This window comes from Gossypium hirsutum, chromosome A11 (assembly GCF_007990345.1).
Source record: "Gossypium hirsutum isolate 1008001.06 chromosome A11, Gossypium_hirsutum_v2.1, whole genome shotgun sequence".
NCBI classification, from domain to species: domain Eukaryota; kingdom Viridiplantae; phylum Streptophyta; class Magnoliopsida; order Malvales; family Malvaceae; genus Gossypium; species Gossypium hirsutum.
The window spans coordinates 119,412,392-119,432,986 of NC_053434.1; the positions used below are offsets into that span (position 1 = coordinate 119,412,392).

The 20,595-nt window shown below is 30.4% G+C and overlaps 5 protein-coding genes across 11 annotated transcripts; 2 read left to right on the top strand and 3 right to left on the bottom strand.

Annotated features, from left to right (window-relative positions):
• The first annotated feature begins 694 nt into the window (after positions 1–694).
• Positions 695–1,401, top strand: LOC107954834 (uncharacterized). Its single transcript, XM_016890525.1, has 3 exons — positions 695–966; positions 1,027–1,267; positions 1,381–1,401. Exons 1-3 carry the CDS (start codon positions 695–697, stop codon positions 1,399–1,401), a joined length of 534 nt encoding a protein of 177 aa, XP_016746014.1.
• A 3,952-nt stretch (positions 1,402–5,353) lies between these two features.
• On the top strand, positions 5,354–7,184 carry LOC107904276 (protein CANDIDATE G-PROTEIN COUPLED RECEPTOR 7). The gene has a single exon (XM_016830597.2). It carries the CDS (start codon positions 5,689–5,691, stop codon positions 7,030–7,032), a length of 1,344 nt encoding a protein of 447 aa, XP_016686086.1. The 5' UTR covers positions 5,354–5,688; the 3' UTR covers positions 7,033–7,184.
• Positions 7,185–8,461: 1,277 nt separating this feature from the next.
• LOC121210101 (uncharacterized) lies at positions 8,462–9,346 on the bottom strand. Its single transcript, XM_041082203.1, has one exon. The coding sequence runs from the start codon at positions 9,344–9,346 to the stop codon at positions 8,462–8,464; it is 885 nt and encodes a 294-aa protein (XP_040938137.1).
• Positions 9,347–10,765: 1,419 nt separating this feature from the next.
• Positions 10,766–14,482, bottom strand: LOC107962949 (probable low-specificity L-threonine aldolase 1). Of its 7 annotated transcripts, none has more exons than XM_016899532.2 (11): positions 14,306–14,482; positions 13,739–13,847; positions 12,911–13,367; positions 12,527–12,638; positions 12,404–12,454; positions 12,239–12,310; positions 12,027–12,159; positions 11,832–11,890; positions 11,626–11,726; positions 11,249–11,315; positions 10,766–10,972 (listed from the first exon to the last, which is right to left on the bottom strand). In XM_016899532.2, the coding sequence occupies exons 3-11, from the start codon at positions 13,360–13,362 to the stop codon at positions 10,934–10,936; spliced, it is 1,086 nt and encodes a 361-aa protein (XP_016755021.1). In that variant the 5' UTR covers positions 13,363–13,367; positions 13,739–13,847; positions 14,306–14,482; the 3' UTR covers positions 10,766–10,933. The 7 variants fall into 7 exon arrangements, with proteins under 7 accessions (XP_016755021.1, XP_016755029.1, XP_040936039.1 ...); XM_016899540.2 differs by lacking the exon at positions 14,306–14,482 and adding an exon at positions 14,153–14,287; XM_041080105.1 differs by lacking the exon at positions 14,306–14,482 and adding an exon at positions 13,963–14,016.
• A 648-nt stretch (positions 14,483–15,130) lies between these two features.
• LOC107962960 (uncharacterized) lies at positions 15,131–18,393 on the bottom strand. The gene is made up of 10 exons (XM_016899548.2): positions 18,120–18,393; positions 17,376–17,478; positions 17,172–17,276; positions 16,950–17,027; positions 16,745–16,800; positions 16,232–16,289; positions 15,955–16,080; positions 15,742–15,837; positions 15,525–15,596; positions 15,131–15,398 (listed from the first exon to the last, which is right to left on the bottom strand). The coding sequence occupies exons 1-10, from the start codon at positions 18,224–18,226 to the stop codon at positions 15,336–15,338; spliced, it is 864 nt and encodes a 287-aa protein (XP_016755037.1). The 5' UTR covers positions 18,227–18,393; the 3' UTR covers positions 15,131–15,335.
• Between the last annotated feature and the right edge of the window lie 2,202 nt (positions 18,394–20,595).

Below are 20,595 nucleotides of genomic sequence, written 5' to 3' on the forward strand. Positions count from 1 at the left end.
GTTTGATTTAAAAGGGATACAATTTTTTTGCTTCTGAACTTGACAATTAGGTCCACTTTAGTACTTGTATTTTTATCTACTTTGGTACTTGAATTTGACAATTAAATTTATTTTGGTCCTTAAACTTTAAAAATATAAAAGTTTAATTGTGTCACATTTTGAGATTATGTTACAATATCACTTGAAAATTTAATATATATATATAGGTGATGACGTGGTATAATATTAGAGTGTTACATTCTATATTTTAAATCGATTAGATTATTGATTCTTAATTTAATTGGTTTGATTGATTTAATTGCTAGATCAACAATAATTAAAATATATATAAAAATCAATTTTAATTGTTTTATATCAATTAATGAATTAATCATTTTTTAGACTTAATTACTTATGAATAAAAAAGATTATGTTAAATCATTCAAAATCTAAATTTTATGAATAAACCGATTGAGTAAGTGGGTCCCTTGCACCGCCCTCGACTTCTAGTTTAGGATGAGAAACACTCGTATTATTTTATTATTTTCTGTAATTAAGGAGAAAATAATTAATTATATTAGATTTGCCACTAAATTAAGATTAAGAAACAAAATTTATAAATAATTTTAAAAACTATTGGTGGTTTATTTTTCCATCAATCCTCCACTTTGATTGCAGATTTTTCTTTTTGCTGTTTATTTTTCCATTTAGCAGGATGATTCACCTTGAAATCGATGCTGATAATGATTGGGTTTTCCTCCCTGATAAAGGATTACCGGGAACCAAACAAGATTCCAAAACAAATATCCATGGAGGAAGTCGAACAAATACTGCTACAAAATCACTTTTTCTCGCAGATTATTTCGACCCAAAACAATCAATAAACGAAAGCATTATCAGATCAGTTGAAGCTGCTGATGATGATGATGACAAAGGAGTGAAAACACAAGAATTTTCAGCATGCCATGAACCTGTCGATTCCCCGAAGTAGGACGTTGTTACCCAAATTGATTTAATGGGTACGTTTAATTTTGATGAAAAAATTAGGGTCTTGGAGGAAAACGAGAACAAAGAAGAAGATGATATGATCTGTGGGGAAATGAAGAACAAAGAAGAAGAGAATTCTGATAGTTTTAGTTTTTGGAAACGAAATTTAAATGTTGTTGGAGGGATTTGTTCATTTGGTTTTGCTGCTGTTGTTACGTTTTTTATACTTATATTGGGAAATCAACAAAGAAAGAGACAGCAACGAGATAATCAAAAGAAGTTTTTGCAGCGTGATGAGCAGGTATGAAATTTCGGTAAAAGAAAATTATAGTATTTATGCTTTTGCAGTAACATTTTATGGATTTTTAGTTTGTTTTATTGTTTTTCGTTTAATAAAGTTTATTTATCAAGCAGTTAAATAACAAAGGGGAGTAAAGTATTAATGATTTTTGTTTAGATTCTTGGAAAATTTTTAGTTTTGATTTTTGGGTTGATTTGGATTTTGAAAGTTTGTCGTAATTACGTTAATGTTTTATTCTGACTTCAATTAATTTTAGATCATTTGAATTATTTCAGTTTTGAATATTAATTATAATTTAAGTTGAATTTTGTTTGGTTAAAAGGTTTAAATTGATAAATAATAAATACTAATATGTTTTAAGTTAAAAACTGTGTTTGATTAAAATGTCTTTGTTAACTTAATCAGTGATTGATATAGACTAATTTAAAATTGTGGTGTGGTCAACATTTATCCCTTAATAAGTCTACAAAATATAGATAATTAGTTTTTAGACTTGTTCCGATAGATATTTGAGAAAATAAAAAGAAATTAAATTGATTAATGATAGTTAAAATTAATTTTTTTTATAAAGGGTAGATGTTTTTTTTAGAGTTTTTGACAAAGACATAAAAAAATTCACTAATTTATATATAAATATTTATTTAAATTTTAAGAATCGAAAATCTAATAGAATGGAATACGTTTTAGTAAAAATTAAATTTGATTAAGGTAAGTTAATTTAATATGCTTAGAGTCAAGTTGAAATTTTATCTTTTGATTCTAATGAAAATTTGTATTTGAAGAGTTTTAGTTCGCAAAGCGAGTTCTTTTCATAATATATCAGATCTTGTGCAACATGTATCACATACATGATACATAAGTGCACTTATATATGGTCAAGTGGCAACATATAATTGCCACTTATGTATGGTGAAATGGTAACATATAATTTTAAGCTTAAAGAAACTTTAATTTGAAAACTAAAAGATATTAATGTTGTTATATTTTAAATTTTCAGAATTAAATTAATGGTTAAATTAATAAGAGTATTAACATATTGGTTTAATTAATTTGATTTTAATTAAAAATAATTAAAATTTATAATAAAGAAAAAAAATCAGTTAACAAAATTAATTATTTTATATCAGTTTGCGAAATTATATTTCTATAAATTTTTAATTTAATTAATTCAACCAATAATCTAATTTTAAAAATCATAATTAAATTTTTTTAATGAAACCATGGTCAAATTAATTTGGACAGAAGATGGGTATTTAATATCTAGAAATGCTTTCGGCTTTCCTTATACACAGCTTTTTAATTACATAGCAATGGTGAAATTTTAAATTCAATTTTTATACCATATTCAAATTTAAAATTAAGTTTTATATTTTAATTTTTAGAGGTACCTCAATTTTTATAATATTATTATCTAGGGTTTAAATATTTTATTTTAATTAAAATGTTGGCATGAATTTTTAAAAATTTGTTAACACCGTTAAAATTTTATGTTAAATTTAAATTTATTATAATATTTTTTTTGTCACATGACTTTTAAATGAGAAATTTTTAAAAAATTTTTAATATGTCACGCTAATGAATTTAATAGAAAATTTTTAATGGTATTAAAACTGGACTTAAATTTATAAATTTAAAAAATAGAGGAATTAAATTCCTAGAAAAAAAAATATGAAAATTAAATTCCAAATATATAAAGAGTATAAAGATCCATGTCATATTAATTGGGGTAAATAATATCATTAGTCACTCAACTATGAGTAACTTTTCATTTTGGTCAATTAACTAAAAGAAATTACAATTTGGTCATTGACCTATTCAAAAATTTTCATTTAAGTCGTTGAAGATTGGTACAGTAGATCAATACTAGTCGACGAGTAGAAGAACATAACTTAGATTCAAATCAATCTGACAATCGGTGTCAAAAATCAGAGAAAAAAATTTTGTTTGTATTTTTTTTTTTACCAATTTGTTAGGTTCAAAATTGTTCCATAAGAAAAACCTGAATTGTAGAAGAGAAAAGAAAAAAAGAACTTTTGATAAAACAGAAAAAGTTATATAACATCAATTTTAACAGTCTAATGACTTAAATAAAAACTTGAGAATAGTTCAATAACCAAATCCTAACTTTCTTTTTTTTAGTAACTAATAGTGTAGTTTACCTAATTTAATTCTATAATTTAGACAGGTATTTTTATTTTTAGAAAATTATTTAGATTTTGAAATACAAAATCTAGATTTCAATTTTTTTATTTTATCTCTCAAATTTTAAATTTTAAAATATATAATTAACTTTTAAATGGATAATTATCCTTAATTGTTAATCATTTATTAAATTATTAAATAAAAATAAAAATTTAAATCCTACCATCTTTGTGGTGGCATTCCACTCTGTCATCCCTAAAAATTTCCACAGAAAATAAACTATGTAAAATCCCCCCATTAGATTTTATCCATAAATCAAATACCAAATTCTCCCATTTGATCACAGATTTATCTTTTATTTTTCCATTTCCCAGAATGATTCACCTCGAAATTGATGCTGATAACGACTAGATTTTCCTACTTGATAATGGATTACCGGAAACGAAAACAAATATCCATGGAGGAAGCTGAACAAATCCTGCTACAAAACCCCTTTTTCTCGTAGATTATTTCGACCCAAAACAATCAGCGGAGGAAAAAATCAAAGAACCTGTTATCAGATCAGTTGAAGCTGCTGCTGATGATAACAAAAGAGTGAAAACACAAGAATTTTCAGCATGTCGTGAACTTGTCGATTCACCCCGAAGTACAGTTCTAGGGACGTTACCCAAATTGATTTAATGGGTTAATTTTGATGAAAAAATCAGGGGTTTGGAGGGAAACGAGAACAAAGAAAAAGACGATATGATTTTGGGGGAAATCAAGAACAAAGAAGAAGAGAATTCTGATCGTTTTAGTTCCTGGAAACGGAATTTTAAGCTGTTGGAGGGATTTGTTCATTTGGTTTTGCTGCTGTTACTACGTTTTTTATACTTATATTAGTAAATCAACAAGGAAAGAGGCAGCAACGAGATGATCAAAAGAGGGTTTTGCAGCCTGATGATCAGGTAAGAAATTTCCGTAAAAGAAAATTTTAGTATAATTTCAATATTTATGATTTTGCAGTAACACTATAGATTTTCAGTTTGTTTTTTTTAATAAAGTTTATTTATCAAGTGGGTAAATAACTGGAGGAGAGTAGTATTAATGATTTTTGTTTGGATTCTTGGAAATTTTTTATTTTTGATTATTCTGAAAACCTTAGAAACAATTTTAGGTTGATTAATTTGGGTTTTGAAAAGTTTCTCATAATTATGTTAGTGTTTTATTTCGAATTCAAATAATTTTGAATCTTTTATTCGAATAATTTCGATTTTGAATTAATTTCAAATTATAATTAATCTAAGTTGAAATGTGTTTGATTAAAATGTTTCTCTTAACCAGTAGTCGAAGGTTTATTTTCATCGTCGATATGGGAAAGTTTTAAAATTAAGCTTACTCCGATAAATATGAAAATAAAAAAAAGTTGAAATTTATATCTTAAAAAGAAATATTTTATGTTTTAAAAAAAAGTTAATAAAACCAAATATAAAAGTTTTAATACTAAATCAAAATTTACCAATTTTCATAAGTTTGATTTTTTTCATTTTATTTTTTAAAAAATAATTGTATATATTATTTTTAAATTATTTTCATTAATTTATATATAAATATTTATTTCAACCACATAATTATAGTTTTTAATCTTAAGAATCGAAAAATTATTGGAATTGAATATATTTTAGTAAAAATTAAACTTATGTCAATTTGATATATTCAGAGTTGATAAATGTTTTAATGGGTTGGTATTATTTTCGAATCAAGTTGAAATTTTATCTTTCAATTTAAGCAAAAATTCGTACACTTGAAGAGATTTAGTTCGCAAAATAGATACGTCTTGTCAGATCAGATCATATGCAACATGCGTCACCTATATTAATAGGTTCTAAATTTGAACCTTTACCACTTATATAATCAAGTGATAATATATACATGTCATAAAGTCTAATTCGAATTGAATAATTACGATTTTGTTATCTAACATAACCAAATGTATTTAAATAAAAATCAAATCAAATTTAATAAATTCGAACCAATAGCTAAAGTTTAGTAGGATCTCACCTCTTTGAATTAGTTTCAATGAAATGGACAAGTTTCAATATTTGTTCCCCTATCTTTGCCACATAAACCGTTCCTCTATTGAATTTCACTACAATTATTATCAACCATCCAAATCCCTAACATTGTTTATCAACCCAATTTCTCACTCAAAAATCCCCAATTTGTTTTCACCATTCACTCACTATTTTTCTCTGAGAATTTAAAAAAGAAAACAGTCAGATCCATCATAATTCACTTACATGATGAACCATTTCAATCTTAGTAAAGCGTTCTATCCATTGTTGTTGTTGTTTTTTCTTTTGTCAAACATCCCGTTGTCGATTTCCGAGATAAAGAACACTTGGATTTTGGACGATTATCGATCGATGATCTTATTCGAAAATTTTGGGTTCGGTAAACACGGCCATATATCGATTTGGGTGACCAATGTTTCGTGGATGTCAAGAGTTGAGAATGTGAAATTCAACCCTTCTTCAATGGGGTTTTTCATCGCGGATGTTCCTTCGTTCCGAAGAATCTGGAACGAATCCTTGCACGATAAAACCTATTGTGTTTTATCGAGAAAGCATGCGGAGATCATATTAAGGTTTGATCACCTCGAACAGGACTCGACTTATCGTGGTTCGACCGATATTGATGAGCCGGATGAGTATAATTTGGTGTTCGGGAACTGTCAACCGGAGTTCAAAGTGTCAATGCATGTACATACGGAGACGTACAATCTTAGAGAAGGCGAAAAGGATTTCTTGTCTGCCGGGAAAGCGCCATTGCCGAAGCTTTATTTTTTGTTGTTTCTTATATACGCTGCGTTTTTCATTGTGTGGGTCATTGCTTGTAAGAATCAAAGGCCTAGGGTTGAAAAGATACATTTGATAATGGGTGCATTGCTCATTTGCAAGTGCCTAAAAATGATATGTGCCTCCGAAGACGCAATTTATGTACAAAAAACAGGCACTCCGCACGGTTGGGATGTCGCGTTTTACGTGTTCGGCTTTTTCAAAGGCATCATGTTGTTCACCGTCATTATACTAATCGGTACGGGCTGGTCCATACTGAAACCCTACCTCCAAGAACGCGAAAAACAGGTCTTGAAAGTAGTGATCCCATTACAAGTCCTCGAAAACATCGTTTACGTCATAATTAATGAAACTGGCCCTGCGACAAGAGATTGGTTAACATGGAACCAATTGTTCTTACTAATCGACATCGCGTGTTGTTGCGTCGTGTTTTTCCCGATCATCTGGTCGATCCGGAGCCTAAAAGAGGCATCAAAGAGGGACGGGAAACCGGCAAAAAACCTAGAGAAACTGACCCTCTTCAAGCAATTCTACATAGTCGTGATAGTTTACTTGTACTTCACACGAATCGTGGTGTCCGCCATCGGAGCTTTCTTGAACTACTGGTTCGTGTGGTTGGTTCCGGTGCTGGAACAAGGCGCGAGCTTGGTTTTTTACGGATTTATTTTCTATAATTTCCAGCCAACGGAAACAAATCCGTATTTGGTGATTGATGACGAGGAAGAAGAAAATGCAGCTGCTCAAATGGAAGAAAATAATGATGATGATGATCCATTTGAATTATAGTGTGTTTTATTTTGAGATTAATTGTAATAATCTTGATTTAAAAGTAATTAGGTTTTAGTTTTGTACGTTGGAAAGAAAAAGCTTCAACATCAAATTTCAGGGTTTGTTTGTAATGTAATATGTATAGAGAATTTGGAATTTAATGAATACGAAATTCGTTGGTATACTGATTTTTGAAGCATAGAGGACTTATTAAATCTTATCATTTATTCTCATTTTGCAACCTATTTGCTATCTATTTGTTCAGTCACCTATATTTGAAATGTTATATTACGTAATAATTTTGTTACGAAGTAGTCACCCTCTAACAATAGTCCTACATGGCATTATAGATTTTGATCATTATATCTGCTCTTCTTAAGACTATGCCTAGAACTATCCATATTCACTCCCCCATAAATGAGAGGATAATGCGCTTTAACACACTCGAACCCACGTCCTCCTGTATTGGCAACAATACCCATGCCAATCGACTATAATTTTTATTTTAACATGCACAATTTATGTTATTAATTGAGTTGGTATCACAAATAAACTAAACACTAACACATGATTGATGGCAACATTATAATAAAAATTTGTAGTGCATCTAGTATTGTTAATCTAACGTATTTATGTGTTTAAATTTTGTTTACTCACAATTAATCTAAAATTTTTATTTGTTAATATCATGCATATTTAATGTGTTATTATAATTAATTAGTTTCAAACCATATGTTCTATTATTTATTGTATGTTATTTTTAAACACATATTTGTATTCTAAATATATGATTTCCACGCATATATGTGTGTGATAGGATTCGAGGTGCTCGTGGGTCGAGTCGAGCCGGGTTGTGCCTAAGCATGATATTAACATATTTTATCTTGCCCAAGCCTGGCTTGGTCCGAAATACGGGCTTAAGATTTTGTCTAAACCTGCTCATATTTGCAAAAGATTAACCGAAACACATTTTAGGTCCGCTCATAAAAAATTATATTATATTTTTTTTTAATATTTAATAATTTTATATATTTTTTATTTATTGAAATTTTTTATATAGTGATCTTAACATTATTTTAAAGTTTTTATTAGAGTAGTATTTTATATTTAGCATAAGTTTATGCTGTTAATGTGTTATAAATTATATAATATATAAAAATTACATAATATAAAATATTATAAATTTAAAAATAGGTTAAGCGAGGCTCGAACCTTGAAGGTTCAAGTCCGAGCTCATCTCATATTTTAAACAGGTCTAAATTTTTTGTCTAAATTCATTTTTTAGACTTAATATTTTTATTTGAATCCTCCCAAATTTCGAGTTTGGAGAAGTAACCCACTATAAAGAATAGGATTTCCAATAACATAAATTTTATTATAAAACTTCCAAATCAAAATAAACAAGAAGGAAAAAGTAAATAAAACTCTGAATTTTTTTTTTTTTTGCTTATTGGCTACAATTATCAACGGAGCTTAAGTTACAAACTTTATTGCTACCACCTTCATGTTTGTTCCTATATTTCTTCCTACTTTCACCATCATCATCACCACTACCACCACATGTAATCGCTATTTCACATCCCAAACATGAAAACAACTTCGTTCCCTCTTTCTTCTTCCTCTCTTTGCTCGTTATTCTTTTACTGTACGGCGGCGCCACTATGGATCCCGCTGGAGAGTCCACCGACAACAACTTTTTCTCCATCTCTTTTTCCCTCTCTTTCTTCGTCCATTCCGTTATTTGTGTCGCTTCTTTGGATTCTGTTTGGTGTGGAACTTGCGGTTTATACAACCCTTTCGCAATCGCCGCCGCCACCACCGAAGCTGAAGGACCCACGTCGGAGTTACAAAGGGAACTACCATTCACCATGCTACCGCTGTTTCCTTTAACGACGGAGCCATTAACAATCGAGCCGCTGTTATAATCTTCTGTTGTTGTTAACTTGTGGGAAACTTCCATGTTGAGTATCCCTTGGGACCGTCCGGATGGTCGGCTGATTGGAAGCGCGAGTGTTCTGGTAACCGCCGACGGGGAATCGAAAATGTCGTTTAAGGGTACGTTAACGTAACCTATGGTAGCATCTTTGTCACATGCAGCAGCGTAAACCTCGACGGAAATAACGGCGTCATCCTTGTCGACTTTAAACACGAATTTTTCGTTCCATGTCGGGTCGGTTCCACCGCTTTGGTCTACTTTGGTCGTGCACTTGTTTTCTTGTCGGACCCAAACGACGGCGTAAGTCTTCATGTTATTGGAAGCAGAGAATAAGTCTTGGGCGGAGATGAGGTTGATCTCGAGAAGCCTGGAAGGTGTTGGAGGCGACGGAGCCATCTCTTTGTCGGCGGCGGCGGAGAGATGGAGATGTTGAGTAAGGAACCTCTAAGCCGCCAGAGAGCTAATGAGGATGACAATTCTGTGGAAGAAACGTTGTGGGGGTAAAGTCTTGCGGAAGGAACATTAATGGCGGTTGATTTATGGCGAAATTGTAGAATAATTTGTTAAAATTCAATGGTTTTTCACCATTTTCCTATGTTGTTTCTCCTACAGGTTTGGTTAATTTGTTTGAAAAGAAAAGTAAATTAGTACGATGTAAGTCGTTAATAGTTAATTTGTTAAAATTCAAGGTTTTTCCAATTAATTATTTTTAATTTTTTAAATATATATATATATATATACATATATGAGTTAATTAGGTATATTTCAACTATGTTGTTCCGATTCATTTTTTTTAATATTCGACCCATTTTACATTTTAAGAAAAAAATATTAAAATATGACTATCGAAAATTTTATTCGACCTATGCAGCTTTAGGGTTCATATTTTGTTATGCTTGCATACACAAATATATTTATCTGGTCAGGCCTTTAAACTAAGATGGTTGATACCGGAGGAGATGATGCTTTTTTCTTAATATTGATAAGTTTTTATATATGATTTTGGATTTATCGATATTTTTAAATATTTTTCATATATATAGTTTTATTTTTAATTTCTTGATAATTATATATAAATTTAAATATTTTATATATAATATAATTTTTAAATTTTTAATAAATTATATATTGTTTTAATAAAAAATTAAGTTATATATTATATAAACATCCAATAATTCATATAAATATATTTAAATGTATATGTAAGTTTTAGTCAACAATTTAATTTAATACATTTTTATTTTAAATATAATTATAAAAAAATTGAAATGATTAAGATAAAAATTTAAAAATTCTTGTAAAATATTAAAAGTTGTACTAATCAATACATGCTGGTACACACTAGTAAATAGTAGTGGAACTTGAAATTTTTGTTTGGGAGGCAATAATTAAATTGTATATTTTTACGATTGTAAAAATACAATTTTATCATTTTAAAAGTCTATTTAAAGGGTTAAATTAAAATTTTATCATTTTGAAGGGCCAAAATAAAATTTTACCATTACTAATTTAAATTTTTTTAAATTATGAAAGGCCTAAACTAAAAATTTACCATTGTTGAAACACACTGATATAATCAAAATGCACCAAAATTTTGATAAAAAAAAGTGCATAAATTATTTGGTACCAATTTAAGACCGGAACAATACATACGGATCTATACAATCGGCACTAACTACCATGCTTCAAACCTCATTTCTTGAACCATATAAACTCATTTCACAATTTACATAGGATGATATATAAGAAAACTTGCCAAAGGGACATGATTGGAATGCATGAATTCCTTTAGAAAGGATATCTTTAAACATAAAATTGACAATTTATCGTATTTTATTATCATATTTTCCCTTCGAGTTTTCATTTTTTCTTGATATGGATACACGAAATATGATATGAATACACCAATTATCCATCCACAACCAATAAGAAGATTGTATTTTATTGTATTTTTACATTATTTATAATAAATCCACCAATTTCTTAGTTGCCATTTTCTTCTTGCAATCCACTGAAAGCTTGCTGCAACATTGAAACAAGGAAGAATAAGTGAATATTATAAATATGGTACTCGGACTCCCGATGAGTGTCGAATATGGACATATGAACACACGGATATTGGAGGATTGTATCCGTTATCCATATTTGAGTGTGTTAGACACAAGTGGTTTAGAGAAAAATAAAGAATCGAAATAACATAGACCGTTGTATCCCTACACTCGTATACGAAGATGAGTCGGATATAAGTGTTTTGATGAAAATGAAGAGTCGGAATAACAGGAAAACGCGGATGATCACCTGAAAGCATGACAAAGTGTACTGCACATCACTTGATGAAATTTGGTGGTGAAGAACAATTCTCATCCTGAATGACAAAAAAGAGTGACCATCATTAGTCTAGTAACCCGAATTTTATGTTCTCTAATGTGTCCGTATTTAAGATTAACCACATGTAAATTGATCGTGTACCGATATCTGACACTTATCTTTTGAGTCCAAGAAACATAGACCCAATTCCAGGAAGGGCATATATACATACATCCTGTAATTCTTTATTCTTCTACATTCGTCGAAATAAGACAGACTTACTTGGTTTGAGTTATGCATTCAAGTTAAAACGAACCAGGATAAATCGAAAAGCAACACCCTGGGTGAATTTAATGGAATACACTGACCTGGATGGACCCTCAAGCATCACAAATACACCGCGTTCCACTAAATGCTTGTATAGTTTCTCCCCCGAGATTTTTGATCCCTCCACTATGTCGAAAAATATCTGGTATCGTACAAGTAATTAGAAGATTATCAGCTTGGTAACCCGTTAAGAACTTGATGAACAGAACCACAATTCGAATATTGGTTTTATAACTAGTATACTCACAATATTAGTTTCCACTGCAGCAACATTCACTCTTAGACCTTTAATTTGATTTAGTCCCTCTGAAACCATAAAAACCAGAGCATAAAGTCGAATTTTATAGGTAAGCTCAAGAACAAGCACCCGATCAGAAAGCTATGACTGTTCTTCTTGACTGTAAAGTTCAATGTACATAATCAAGTAAACTGATAGTTTTACCTGCTAACACCTTTGCGTTCTTGTGATCACCTTCAAACTTTACCAGATTCTCTTGCAAAGCAACCAACGCAGCAGCACAAATGACACCGACCTGTCTCATCCCACCCCCTAGGGTTTTCCGAAGTCTTCTAGCCTAAAAAAGCAAGAAAACGGATTTTAACATAAATTTTCATAGATTGCGGAGATTTTTAGCTGCAGAACTTCGATTTTACCTTGGTAATAAAGGTTTCGGAACCAACAATGACTGATCCAACCGGAGCACCAATACCTTTCGATAGACATACCTACCACCAAATTGCAAGATGAGATAAATAGTCTAAAGCTATCATCTACAGGTCAAGCTGAAATAACTAACAATGTTGACACAAAGAGCATACCGAGACTGAATCAGCAGCTTGTACAAGCCTATCAACAGGAATTCCGAGTGCCTAGCAGACGAACCCTTCCATGAGTACATTTGTTTTAATTATTTTCAATTAAAAGTTCTCAAAGTTACCCACCACAGATGCATTGAAAATACGAGCCCCATCGATGTGAAGCTTCAAACCATGCTTCTTAGCTAGCTCACCAACTCTGTCTATGTACTCCACAGGTAAGCATCGACCCCCGGTGCTGCATTATGTAGAAGAAAACTTAACCATATTACAACCAACGAGCAATAAAACCGAGAGGAAGTAATTGAAAAGGGAGAAACGAATCTTTTAAGAACTTAAACTGACATTAGTTTCTTCCGATAACACTAACTATGCAAAAACCGTAGCAGTCATGAGAAACGTAAAAGGAACTTATAATGCATATATTCAAAAACCATCCCCGATTCTCCCTCATCCAATAAAACATACTAAAACAAAATGGTTTAAGTGCATATCACAATGATTTCTTACTTCCCGTGTGAATTCTCCAGGCAAATCAGTCTTGTAGTCGGGTACACAAGCTCTCCTCTTGGGTCTCTAATGGCATCTTCGATCAAATCGATGTCCATCATTCCATCTTCATTGTTCTTCACTGGCCTCGGATGTACACCTCCGATTGTCGCTATCCCACCGTTCTCATAGATATGTATATGGGAATTGTTTCCGAGAATGACTTCACTTCCCCTTACATCACAATGAACCAAAACACTAATTAAGTTACCCATGGTGCCTGACGGGACAAATAGACCGGCTTCCTTGCCCATCATCTTCGCCACTTCTGATTGTAACTTAACGGCAGTTACAGCGGTTGGATCAGCTCCGAAGACATCATCATCAACTTCGGCAGTAGCCATTGCAGCCCTCATTGCTTCAGTCGGTTTAGTGACTGTATCAGATCGAAGATCAACTGTTCTCGTCGCCATTTTCACTGAAATCAATCCCGGGAGAAAAAATCAGTTCAAAACAATCTAATACTCATCTCTCCAAACTGATTAACAAGAAGCAAAATCGATCCTTAACCCTATACTCGTAGAATTTATCCAAAAACTACAATTCTTTTCTTTCCACCGAAGCTATACTCGAAACCGTTTTAACTAGGAATTTCATAGTTCATACCACGCCAATTTCCAATAACTCGAAGATACTGTTACGGAATTCGAACCCAAAAACCCTATTCGATATCATCTCTTAAGTCCTAATTTCATGAAAGAATCCATTAAAGAATATGAACAAGCATTCATGTACTAATGGCGCATATAAAAAAGTTAAAAGAGAGAAAGATTAAAGTCCATATTTTACCTGTTTCAAGCTCTTCTTTTTGTTTGCCTTAAAAAACCCAGAAAAACCCAAAATTTTCTCTCTGGTTTTTTTCCCAGAAAACTCAAACAATTGAGAACTTCCTTATTTTCTGCAAAAGAAAAATCATTTTAACAAAAAAAAAACAAAAAAACAGTAAATAAACTACAAGCAAAAGAGAAATTTTTTTTCAAGAATTGTGAGATCATAGCTTAAAATCCACAAACCTTCATCTTTTATAGCCAAAAAATCAACCAAATTACTCTAAACAACAGAAAAGAAATTTCAATAAAAACCAACTTGAAATGAAATATTAATATAATAAACTGGTCAATTGGGTATCTTATTTTTTTTCAGAATTCAGATTGTTTATACTTTTTAAATTGACATTAAAAGAAAAAAAGGAAATTTTTTTACCTACAGAGTTCTGCACAACAATCTGAAAATTCAATAACCCCAAGTTTAAATTTTCATAGATTCTTTTTCTCATAAATGTTATAGCATATCATATACATATATGTATATATATATTGAAAGTGTGTGCATGTGTATGAACACACCAAAACTCACCTACTTCACATTTGGATGAACTCAACTACGGTATTCATAGTCATGAAAAAACCTTAGAAAAATTGATCAGAAAATCATCTAGATGATTCATATAATTATTTTTTTAAAATATAATATTCAATCTCTGCATATATTATACATATATAAAGGTAAGTGGGTCTTTGTTCCTTTGTCTGATGTCTGATTTGCATGAAAGAATCTAGCATTATGAATTAGTGGACCAATTAATCTTTTGTCTTTAAGGAAAGATATGAGCCATGTATTTTAAACAAATAAAAGGTTAAATTATAATTTTAGTCCTTTCTGTTGTACTCAATTTAAGAATTTAAATTACATATATTTAAATCCAATTTATTTTTTATAATTAAATTTTGTATATATTATGATTCTCCCGTTGTAATTGAAATCACCAATATCATTAAGAAATTTCATTAATCGGCTTAGACCAAAAACCCTTCGCACCGGTCAATTTGATTAAATAAATCACTAAAAATTCATAAAAATTAAAAATTACAATTAATTTTCTAACCCGATTCAATCACCCCATATCGAGAGTAAATCAACTAATCTAATGCTTTACTAATCTAATGCCTCTCTTCGAACAAATACCCTGATCAATTTCCAATCCGATTCAAATAATCATTCTATTAGACTTGAATAGTCAGCTCAACTCTTGGACGGGTCAATTATATAACCAAAAACATACGATTTACACATGTCAAGCCCTCAACTCTCAACACAAATAAAAATAAAAAAACTCAATTAAAGCCTGAATTGAATCCTTAAAGCAAAACAGATCTACCAACAAAAATGATGCTACAATGGTGGAAGCAAAACCATGTTTTTCCATTTTAACTTTCAACCTTGTAATAATTTTGTACCTTATTAGACAAAATTGGAGAGCTAAAATTTAACAGAGTATGAAACAAGCTCCTAAACTATGACCTGCTAAACAGTTCCTCGATCCAAACTCGAAACTCAGTTAAACTCAGCAGTTCCTCGATCCGAACTTGAAACTCTGTTAAACTCGTTACCTATAGTACGATGCCATAACGTATAGCGAAACTGCTGATGCGGTTGTCACTATGAGTTCCTGTACATAGAAAGTTCATCACTCGGTATGTTTATTTTTTACCTTCTTTTCATATATTTGGAGGATCGTATCGTATCCTCGTACCCATGTCAGACCATGTGTTAGAAGTCAGTTTGATGTTGTTACCTGGTTATTGTAGAGAACAGCAGGTATATAACTGCCAATGTACTCAATCAAGTTCAAAATACCCGTGTATGCCTGCAAGAATATTCAAGCAGAATGTCATCAACGAGACTACAAAGAGGAGAAACTCATATAATCCGAAAGGAAATATCTAATTATGGACTCCGAGTTGTAAGGTTTTCATTTGTCAAGTTTAGCGAAGTAGAACAACATCTCGTACCAGAGAGGACAACGCAATACAACCGAAAACTAGTGCAAGTGAACGGAGAAGCCTTTTTCCCATTCGCAGTCCTCGCCCATCATCTTCCCCTTCTTCCTGTAATTGACAAATTGAAGAAATGGGACGTTATGATAGAAGTCAGTACGAGTTCCTCATTATACGATATCATGAACATACAAGACACGGACTTAAGCTCTTTCAGTACAAACTCACTGTAAATGTTGGTGATACAGGTGGTTCAAAAGCTTTCAACTTCTCAAAAATGCGATAAACAAATGCAAAAGCCAAAAACTGCAAAGGTTTATATTCAGCATTGCGCTTGATAACAATCCAAGCTGTCTGTAAAGAAACGAGTACAATGAGGTGAAAGAAAATTTGATGGTTTAGAAACAGAAAAAACACATCTGCTTCCTTTACTATATATATAGAGAGCTATCTACGAACATGCTAAAACGATGGAATGAAGATGCCAGGGATCCATCATACTTACAAATACAGCAGAAATTGCCATGTTGATATGCGTATCTTGAACAGTAGACTTTGAGAACCTGAAATGCATCGTAATTCCATGCAAGAGAATATATGACTACCAAACTACAAAATACACCTAAAGGAACCATAACAAGTATTTCCATAAGACCGAACCAAAGCAATTCAAGTTTTCCGTAACTTATCAAAAAAAAAAAAAACTGAACTTCACAAAGTTATCCCGCATGTATTAATGTGGGATGGGTATTTTTAAAATGAGCAGTTGTCACCAACAAACCATGGGTGTTAAAACATGTTACTCGGACTTGGTATGAGTGTTCGATATGGATGTATATTACACGGGCATGTTAAATCCTTTTTCAAATTTTTCCAGCTATTTGAAGGGTCACATCCCAGCCCTATGTTCAGATATGCTTCCGACACAGGTTTCAGACATGGATAGACCATTAAGGAATGAAATAGCGGAACAAGAAGTTTAATACAGAAATATTCTACTTATGAGTAGTTACGAAACCTTGGCCCCCATGATACAATCGGCTGCTTATCAGCGTATTTCACGTCCTTTGAAACCTGAAAAAAAGAGTGATAAGCTTAAGACGAACACAAAGTACATCATTCAATACTCAATGCACATAATTCCATACCAATCAACCCAACACATTTGTCCCCCAAAAAAAGGCACTGCCCCTAATATATATTAAGGATCCTCAACAATGTACCTTAAACGAACCATATGTCACACCCTTCTTCCGATTCATTAATTGTGCCATCATGAGTTTGTCATATGCTTTCTCAAGCTGTAAATAAAATATAAACATACAGCAAGTACCCCCATAAGTAAGCAAAACTTCTATATCTAGATTTTTGTAGTGGAAATTCCATATATAATGAGCTGGACATTCTTTTTTAACAATATTCGAGTTTTAATAGTCGTAACCTACAAGTGCAGCAGTAGCCTCATCGCCTCTCTTATCAGCCTCTTTTCGTTTTCTTGTATATACTTGCTTGACCTTTTCAAATCCCTCAATAGGGCTCACACCAAGGACCTGAAAACATACAAGCATTTGAAATACTCACCAATCCAGTCACTAATAACTCGGTACTTTGATCTCGAAATGAACAAACTGGAAAAGAGTTCAAAGTACCTCATACGGGTTCAAGTCACTATCCGGATTAGAACTTCCTGCTGCAGATGAAGCGGCACAAATCACGATTCTATTCTTCGGAAAAGAAAATCTCCAGGGAAACCTGATCAATTCTAGAACTTGCTGCTTAGTACAAACATTCACAGCACGAAAAACCAAAACTAGCTAAAAAATTAATTACCACAAGCAGGTAATGATGTTCTATGTTACAAGGACTCGAGTGTTAAATACAGGTATATATCTAAACATGGTTATCTTCAACTTTTTGAAGTTTTACCATGCACTATATCAATATCCATGACCAGCTATGAATTGGATAGAGGTGTCACTTCAGGAAAAATGAATAGTCCCAGCAACATAAAAGACCTTATATTATATAGTTTTCAGATGGGTATTCAGTTTAAAATCCACAAAAATAAAAACACAACCGAAACAAATGAAGTACAGTTTAAAAGATTCAATCTTTTTAGCCTCTTTAAGCTGCCATTATTATCCCAAAAGCTTCATAAAAAAACTCAGCTTATTCCATATGAAGATTAATACCATCCTTTAACCTAAATTCAGCTAAATTCCACTCATATCCTATACAAATTGAACATCAAAATCAAAGCTTTCTCTTCTTCTTTTTTTCCCTTTCTTTTCCTTCACTTTCCTCTGTTTTCTCAGAAACCCAAACACCAATAAGTGGGAAAAAAGCCAAAAGAAACCTAAAAGAAATGGATAAAAAGTAAGTATGAACATTACCTGAGATAGGAAGATGATAGCTTTGAGATTGAAGAGTTGGGGATAGAATTAAGTGGTGAAATTCTGGGTTTTGGGCAGTGAAAAACATTGGAGATTGTCAATGCCATTGGGTTTTGATTTTCTTTTTTCAACAAATAAAGATTGTTATTTTTCTATTTGTTTTGCAAGCTTTTACAGAGGGTTTTGTAGGGTTCTTTGTTTTACCCAATCCCTCAATTTGGCCTGAAGTTGAGCCAGGCAGCGCTAATTGTATCTGTTTGAGGGGTAAATTCACACAAAAATGAAAAGTATAAGGTCTATTTATAAATTTTACCATAATTAAATACTCTGTCCTAAACCATGTCTTTATTCCCACTTTCCCTACACTTCGGTTAAAATTAAATTAATAGATTCAATCAATCTAATTTAATTAATAGGCAAGTGATTAAATTTTGTTTGATCGAAGGTTTATTAATAATTTTTTAAAATTTGATTATCAGTTAATTTAATTTAAAATTAGATAATTAATCAAATTAATCGAATTAATCAAATTTAATAATTAATATTATGTGTTAATTTCAATACTTATGTAGTATTTTTAATTATGTAGTGTTTCATAATTTCAATACTTATGTAGTATTTTTAATTATGTAGTGTTTCATGACATAAAATTTTGGTTAATCAATTAACTTTCTTGACAAAAACATATTTCAATTAATTTCAATATATATTTTTATATGTTTTATACTTGTTTTAATCAAAAGACAAAATCATATAAATTTCGATTATTTCAATTAACCGACCGAATTAATCGAAATATTTCAGTTCAATTTTTTTAAAAATTTTGATTCGATTAACTGTTAAATTATTATACACCCCTAACTGGTAGGCCCTTATCGACAAAATTTGCATATTTAATTTTTTTTCTAAAAACATAATTATGCAATTAAGTCACTTTAGCACTTTAGTACTTTAGTAAAATAAAAAAAATTGAAATTTTCCTTTATTAAAAATTAACAATTGAATTTAAATTTTTTAATACAAAATGTTTAGTTTTAACCTCAAATTTTACAACTTTATCAAAGAATCCCAATATGGCGTTCCTTGCTTTATTTTTTGTCATAAGTGATATTTAAACTATTAATTTTATCCTAATTTACCCAAAAACGATACTATCCGATTACGTGACATATCGTCTATTCTTATTAAACGTTATACACTAAATTTGGGTGAAAAATATGAAAATTTGAATATAATTTAAAGGTTAAAGCTAAAAAGAATTGAGCTTTGAAATTCAACTTGAAGCTAAGCTTGATATTAAAAAATCTAAATGCTCAAATTAGAGTTCAACTTTGTAGAAATTGTTCAAATAAAAATCAAATCTTTCAAAGTAGATATATAAGGACCAAACTTTTATGAAAATACCTAAATAAAGGTTTTTCACGCACTGAATCTTAATTTGTTGTAAAAATTAAACGAATATAGATATACTTAAATCTTGATGTATTAAATCTTTAAAAAAATTAACTTATTTAAGCATTTTCAAAAAATTTAACCCTTATTTGATAATTATGAAAGGTTTAACCCTCATTTGAATACATTTAAAAAGGTCTAGTCATTATTCGAGTATATTTGAAAAATTTTATCCTCTTATTTAATCATTTTGAAATATTTAACCCTTACATGAAACCCGTAAAAAATCCAACCACATACTTTGATTTATGGGCTTGTAATGGTCTCTTCAAAGTTTAATTTTTACAAGAAACTAAATTACATCAATAAATCATGAAAAAAATGCACCAATAAATAACTCCATTTTTTTATTATTGGATTTATATTTTATTTATTTTAGATAAATAAATTTATATTTACATTATTTTATTTTCATTAAAAATAAAATTATCAATATTTATTTTAAAAAATTACACCAAAAGAATAATAATTTCTACTATTTATTAAGCCCTTGACTGGGTTGGTGTTACATTCAACCATGTCAAGAAATTACGAAAATATATTTCTGTAATATAAAAAGTTATATTATCCAAGGGTATTATAGCCTTTTCATTTTAACAAAAATCAATTAAAAACTATGCATATAATAAGATTTGAACCCATACCAATTTGATTATTAAAATTTTAAATTCACCACTCAATCAAAACTTTATTTTAATGTATTTTATACATTTTTGTTTTAATATACACAATTTATTATCTCTATCCGTAAATAACTATAGTGCATTTAGTATTGTTTATTTGAAAAATTTATGTATGTACATTTGTTTTACTCATAATTTAATCTATTTTTTAAAATTTAATATCATGCATATTTTATGTGTTATTATGATCAAATAGTTTCAAACTATATGTTTCATTAATTATTGTATACTACTTTTAAACAAACATCAATTTTAAATTTATAATTTTCATACGTATACGCGTGTCATAGAATTTCTAATAGTAATAATGATTAATATTGTTGTAATGTACTAATTAATTT